Source organism: Sardina pilchardus, chromosome 15, assembly GCF_963854185.1.
Source record: "Sardina pilchardus chromosome 15, fSarPil1.1, whole genome shotgun sequence".
NCBI lineage: Eukaryota > Metazoa > Chordata > Actinopteri > Clupeiformes > Clupeidae > Sardina > Sardina pilchardus.
In genome coordinates this window covers 11169927-11177426 of record NC_085008.1, presented here as the reverse complement: position 1 = coordinate 11177426, position 7500 = coordinate 11169927, and the positions used below count along the sequence as shown (strand labels likewise).

General features: G+C 48.9%; 1 protein-coding gene across 1 annotated transcript in view; it reads left to right on the top strand.

The window, feature by feature from the left end:
• raver2 (ribonucleoprotein, PTB-binding 2) overlaps positions 1-7500 on the top strand; it is a 72228-nt gene that overhangs the window by 27725 nt on the left and 37003 nt on the right. Inside the window, exon 3 of the mRNA XM_062556004.1 lies at positions 1675-2147. Coding sequence (XP_062411988.1) covers positions 1675-2147 — 473 coding nt within the window. The remainder of the gene's footprint in view (positions 1-1674; positions 2148-7500) is intronic.

The following is a 7500-nucleotide window of genomic DNA, read 5'->3' as shown; positions in this document are numbered from 1 at the left end:
ACTGTGGCGAGTGATTGATGGCAGAAAATGAATGTTTTGAGAATAAGGAGGAGAATAAATGAAGACTGGGAGGCTGATGAACAGTATAGATGGAGGAGGGAGTAGAGGAGAGGAGGGAGGATAGGAGTGGAGAGGAGAGGCAGAGAGAGGAGAGGAGAGAGAGAGAGCCGTCAGAATGAACGACAGAGGCGTGGTCGTGGGTGAACTCGGGGGCAACCCTTTAGCTTCTGGTGCCGTGTGTTTGTCACACATGACAACAGAGTCCCTCTCTCTCTCTCTCTCTCTCTCTCTCTCTCTCTCTCTCTCTCTCTCTCCCTTCCCCTTTTCCTCCCTCCCTCCGTCTCTTGTGTGTACGTTTCCAAGTCATTTTTATTACCTTCTCATTTCACACGCCATCCGTCCGTCTGTGTGCCAGTGGCCCGGGCTGCCCGCGCCTCATTAGGGGGCCGTTAGGAGTGCCATTTAGCTGCCATTGCCCCACTCCACCACTGGGTTATTGCTGCCACTGCCGTGCCCGCCGGCACCTCGCTGCCATCAGGATGCGCTAATTAGCCTGCAGTTGCTCCCTCTGCAATGCTCATATATTCTGTAAGGCATATGCCCTGGTGCTGTCCACATGCATGAGTGAGTGAGTGAGTGAGTGGGTGGGAGGGTGGGAGGGTGGATGGGTGAGAGAGGGACAGTGTGGGTGTGTCAGCATATGTTTGGTATGGATGTGTGGGTGTATGTAAACATATGGATTTTGATATACTGGTTAGATTAAAGTCATTGGATGGATTGCATGTGGGCATATGTGTATGAAAATATAATATGCACACAATGAACATATGGTGTATGTATAAATAGATATACAGTACTGTGTGTGTGTATATACAGTACACACAGTATAGATAGTGTGTGTGTGTGTGTGTGTGTGTGTGTGTGTGTGTGTGTGTGTGTGTGTGCGTGTGTGTGTCTTTGTATATGGTTGTGGCTGTGACCCTGACAGGTCGTCCCATGTGATTTTATAGATGGGGACCACTGATGGCTTTATCTCTGTATGAATGGATTCCTTCACACATATGTGTTCTTCCAACCTTGACCCTCCTTGTCCTCTGTCATATACTATTCTTCCTAAGGATTTTACTGGTGCTCATATTTTCCTTCGCTCCATAAAGCATTCCCTCCTCCTCCTCCTCCTCCTCCTCCTCCCCCTCTCCCTCTCTTTCTCTCTGTCTCTGTCTCAGGGAGTCTGTGCTCACTTGGCTTGCTCTCTCTACACAGTTGTATAATTCAGTGTTTAGGCCAAAGTCCAGAATCATGCGTGTGTGTCTGTGTGTGTATCTTTGCCTGATGATCTTTGCCCTCATTTTGCTCTCACTCTTCTCTCTCCCTCTCACTCTCTCTCTCTCTCTCTCCCTCTATCGCTCTCTACCTCTCCTCCCTCTCTCTCTCTCCCCCTCTCTCTCTCCCTCTTCTCTCTCCCTCTCACTCTCTCTCTCTCTCCCTCTCTCTCTCTCTCTCTCCCTCTCTATCGCTCTCTACCTCTCCTCCCTCTCTCTCTCCCTCTCTCTCTCCCCCTCTCTCTCTCTCTGCCCCCCCCTCCCCCCTCCAACTCTCTCTCTCTCCAACTCTCTCTCTCTCTCTCCCTCTCTCTCCTTCTCTCCCCCTCTCTCTCTCTCTCTCTCCCTCCAGCCTTCGTGACGCTGCTGAACGGCGAGCAGGCCCAGCACGCCATCGCGTCGCTGCACCAGTCGAGCGTGCGGGGCCGCACGGTCAGCGTGCAGCTGCAGCCCACCGACTCGCTGCTGTGCGTGGCCAACCTGCCGCACACGCTCGCGGCCGAGGCCTTCCACCAGCTGGTGCGCTCGCACGGCAACGTGGAGCGCTGCTTCCTGGTGCACAGCCGGCGCTCGGGCCACTCCAAGGGCTACGGCTTCGTGGAGTACATGAAGAAGGACTCGGCGTCGCGCGCCCGCTCCGAGCTGCTGGGCCGGGCGCTGGGCGAGCGGGCGCTCGTGGTCCAGTGGACCGACGCCAACCAGCTGACGGAGCCCGAGCAGCTGCACTCGCGCTGCCTGTGCGTGGACCGGCTGCCGCTGGACTTCGACGACACCGAGGAGCTGGCCCGCGTCTTCTCGCAGCGCTACCGGCCCGTCTTCTGCCAGGTGCGTGCCGAGCAGGAACGCCGTGTGTGAACGTGCTAGGACAGTGGTTCTCAAACTGTGGTATGGGTACCACTGGTGGTGTTTGGACACTCTGTTGTGGTACTCTGGGAGTTTCCAAGATGTTTTATTTCATGAAGACAAAATAATCACTTCAAATGATATACAGTATCATCACAGTCCAGATGGCGCCAGTGGCTCAGGAGGTGGAGGAGTCGTCCAGTAACTGGAAGGTTGCTGGTTCGAGCCCAACTCCTCCTGAAATTAAAGTTCAATTGAAACTAGTTTTTATCTATCTTGGAAAAAGCCCCAATGCAAAACAGTATGTACAATGTAAAATATATTTAGATTGGCCTACGCTACCGTATTTTCATGCTGTTCATAATGGTGGTACTTGGAGAGCCAATTGTTCTCTGAGGTGGTACTCATTGTGAAAAGTTTGAGAACCACTGTGCTAGAATGTTCTCGTGTTTGAGGACGACAGATTGAATGTGTGTGTATGTTGTTATCATACTCGACTGCTGTCGGCTGGGGCGCACCCACTGAGGAATGATGGCATTACATGACTGTAAGAGAGAAATACTGCTATGAGTGTGTGTGAGTGCGTATGCCTATGTATGTGAGCAGGATTATACGTAGGGGTGTATATACAGTATGTGTGTGTGTGGGTGAGTTGGATGGATGAGAAACTCAAATGAGATGCGCAAGGGAGATTAAGTGTGTGTATATGTGAGTGCTCTTGCAGTGAGCTAAGTTGGATATATCAGTGTAGCGATATAATAGCTGCCGATTTGCTCCCCGGTGCTGCACCTGCATACGTGTGTGTGTGTGTGTGTGTATGTGTATGTGTTTTCTCGTGTGTGTGCGTGTGCGTGGATGTGTGTGTATGTGGGTGTTTATTATATGTAATTGCACTCTTAGCGCATACGCACCAACTCCACAAGTGTATGACCTAAAGGTGTAACGCTTCTCAGGATCTGAAACGCTACTCAAAATGCTGTTCTCCGTATCAGTATCCCTAGATGCTTTTCAGGAGAGACATGCTGTGCTGGCTCCTTGCAAATGTTGAAATGTTGAAGAGAGAGAGAGAGAGAGAGAGAGAGAGAGAGAGAGAGAGAGAGAGCGATAGAGAGGAAGATGTTGATTATACGGTTATCTGGCCCACAAACGCAGCACGCTTTATTTGGTGGCTTGGGAGACCACACTGACTGATCTAAAACAAAGGATCCTGTTTGAGAGAGCATAGCCGGGTCAGACATGCAAATAGCTTGGCTCCCCAAAAGGGTAGGCTGTGTCAACAGTGTCAGCAGGGAGAGGAGGAGGAGGAGGAAGAGGAGGAGGAGGAGGAGGACAATCTGAAATGCAAGAAATTTGAATCCTGCAGTGCAGAGTTGCGGTCTATGACGACGTTTCGACCGGTCTGCATTCTAATTTGGCCATAGATGAAGCAAAACAGCCCTTTTTACCGGAGGGTGGAACAAGTAGTGAAGTATAGTGTGAACATACATATGCTAAATTCATTCTATGAGGAATTGAGATTAACTCATCACCACACACACAAATATATGCATACATACACCCACCCACCCACACACACACACCCACACACACACACACACACCCACACACACACACACACACACACACACACACACACACACACACACACACACACACACACACACACACACATACACACACTGAACTGTGATGTCTGCACACAACCACAGCTCATAGCTCAGGGATATTTGCCTGTCCCTAGCTGTATTCTATTAGCGGTCGGAGCAGCATGTTGTGTCTGTTTTGCATCCAGCGCCGTGCGATCCCCTCCGTGCTCTGACATAATGGATGTGTTCTTATTTGTCATGCTGGAACGGCTTGTTTGAGTTTAGAGAGGGGGGAGAGTCAAATAGAAGATAGAGATAAGGGTGAGAGTGAACCCGCTCTAGCCTATGGGTGCCTCTCAACATCTCTCCTCGATCCTCCATGCTCGATCCTCGAGGGGCGTTCCCACTGATCTATAACTAACACTGGATAGACTATCCCATTGTTGCCGCCCCATCATTCTTTATGTAGATCAGTGAGGATCGAGGCCCGAGGAGCGAGGGAGGACGTATAAAAGCCCAAATGAGAGGCACCCCATGTGTCCGGGAGCTGAAGTCCCCCAGCTGGTAGTCCACAAGAGCAACACGGCCGCCTCGCATCTGAAGATTTGGCCCAAGACAGGACGGCAGCCAAGAGATTCTCTCATCGTAAAATCCACATGAACACTCTCACAGCAGCTAAGCCTCAGCTCCCCTGCTAAGCCCCAGATTACACCAGTTATGGACAATTACAAAATAACATTTAGGTCTGAAATACCATCTGTCATTTTTTGTTCTATCGAACAAAACCCACCCACTACAAAGTGACTGCTTGAGGAGTGAGGGCCGAAATCTATATTAGTCATGAAAGAGATGGCGGCAGTGATTGTGTACGTTTTCTCGACTGGTGACTTCCCAACAACAGCAACTCATACGAGCACACACACCCGCGTACAGACACACACACACACACACACACACACACACACACACACACACACACACACACACAAATGTACGCAAATGAACACACGCTATATGTGTGAGTGTGAGAGAGAGAGAGAGAGAGAGAGAGAGAGCCCAACTGTCTCCAGTAAGTCTGAGCTCAGAGATGAGATCAGGGCTGGGGGGGGGGGGGGGGGGTGAGTGGAGTGGAGTGGAGGGGATGTGGTGGTCAGAATGGAGATGTGGTTTGAACAGAACGGAGCACAGTGACAAACTCTGTTTCTCCCACACCCTAATGCTAGCTCCACATATAGATCACATAAAATGGGTAAGATGTGTTCTAAGAATTGGTATACAGTACATACAGTTCACACATTTACACACACAAAAATGGGTATGTGTCATCTATTTTTAAACATACACACACACATACACACACGCAACCTCTTGAGCGTTGTCACTGGTGGGTGTTTTAGTTAGCTCTGTGATTTGAATGATTTGGACTCTGATTCTATTCCTCTGCTAACATGTACACACATACAGTACATGCACACCCATGTGCACACATATGCACACTATGCAGGATCCTTCAGCCACTTTCTCTCTCACACACACACACACACACACACACAGACACAAAGTTGTTTTCAGCATGCCTGGTGTTATTAGCACCTCCACCACAACCCTTGACCTCAACTCCAGCAGGGCTCAGAGCTCCACTTCCTCTGTGTGTGTGTGTGTGTGTGTGTGTGTGTGTGTGGGCGTGTGTGTGTATACATGTTAGTATTAGTGCGTATAGATTTTGTTATTTGAATAAGCTTGTGTACTCTTGTTTCTAAGCTGATGGCACCATGCTTTCTCATTATCTTGTGGCACAACAGTGTGACCCCAGCACTGAGCTCTTGTGATTGGGAGAGAACTGATTTACACAAGCACATGGAGCTATTGAACATGCAGACAGACATTCATAAACACAGGCATCCAGTCGGGGAGATTTATGTGATTAACACTCACTGGTGCCCAAACATGCACACACACACACACACACACACACACACACACACACACACTCACTGACGAGTGTGATCCCAGTCATCCCATCACTCACACACACATGAATCTTTAATGTTGAAAAATGTCTAGTCTTAATTCTGTTATCCGGTCGATTTTCAAATGTCCATATTGTTTATTTTCCACAGACGTTTGGAATATTCATGAGCATGTTTCTTTGACATGTTAAATGAAGGCCTGCATAATGTAGCCTCTCGAATGATTCACCAGTGAGACGAGCAGTGCAGGGCCTGACTGAGTGTTCTTCCTCAGGGTCTTCTGTGTGAGTCACAGGCTTATTATGGGATATGATACTGTACTGTCTGCCTCTGGGTGGACTAAGAGTGGAAACCTTAGGGAATGTTTACTAAAGTAATCAACCACTTGGGCCTTTTTAAAGTGAATTCTCATATGATATTGTCTGGCTCTTGGTGGACTAAGAGTGGACACCTTAGGTAATGTTTACTAAAGTAATCAACAGCTTGGGCCTTTTTAAAGTAAATTCTTATTAAAAAATGCATATTAGTAAGATAAGTCCTTAACAACTTTACACTTAAGCTCCTGTATTGTGATGCAGGTTACTGTAATGACTTGCATAAAAATGATAAGCAGTATGTCTTAAGACAACCATTCATTCATTAACTTGTACATAGTACACCAATTATAAAGTGTCCAGCTGGATAGAGGCATCACAGTTAAGTGAGCGGGATGTGAATATTGGTTTGTGTGTGTGTGTGTGCATGCGTGTGTGTGTGTGTGTGCGTGTGTGTGTGTGTGTGTTTGTGCGTCAGATGGCTCCTGTTGAGCTGGCAGAAATAGCACCATTCTTCCCAGAAGCAGCTCAAGCCAGGCTTGGCACGGCAGACCGGGCTCCACAATGCTGTTATTCCCTCTCCTAATCAGCACACAGCAAACCAGCCCACTGTACTGTGTGTGTGTGTGTGTGTGTGTGTGTGTGTGTGTGTGTGTGTGTGTGTGTGTGTGTGTGTGTGTGTGTGTGTGTGTGTGTGTGTGTGTGTGTGTGTGTGATGGGGGTAGGGTGGATGTGGGTGGATTTGTGCATGACTGCGTGGGCGTAGTGCTCATACTCCTTTTGTCTGGAAGAATCTGTGTGTGTTACAGTTCCTTTATCTCCTGAAAGCCCCGATAGGTGACTCAATTCCCCACTAGATGTGTAAAATGTGTAAATAGATGTTTGTGTGTGTAGAATGTGTAAATAGATGTCTGTGAGCGCACTCGATGTTTGTGTGTGTGAAATGTGTAAATAGATGTTTATGAGTGCACTCGATGTTTGTGTGTGTGAAGTGTGTAAATAGATGTTTATGAGTGCACCTCGTGTCTGGGTGCCCTCCACTGCCTGGCTCAGCCTCTCCTCCTCAGGCATCGCATCGCGCTCGCTCTTCCTTTTAAGGTGCTGCTCACAGCAGGCTGACTTTCTCAGCAGCGCTGGAGTCTCTCTCTCTCTCTCCCTCTCTCTCTCTCTCTATTTTCCCCTCTCTCTCTCTCTCTATTTCTCCCTCTCTCTCTCTCTATTTCTCCCTCTCTCCCTCGCTCTCTCTCCATTTCCCCCTCCCTCTCTCTCTCTCTCTCTCTCAGTGTGTGTGTTTGAGGCTGGAGGCAGAGTGAGAGTGTGTCTCTGTATCAGCTCGCGGGATCACTTAAACACTCGCCGAACACGACCCCTCCAGCCAGGACACGCTTGCCCTCACAGCCATGTCAGACGCTGACCTCCGCGCTCTGGGTATGGGCTTACAGCGTTATAGGACAGAGCTCTGATG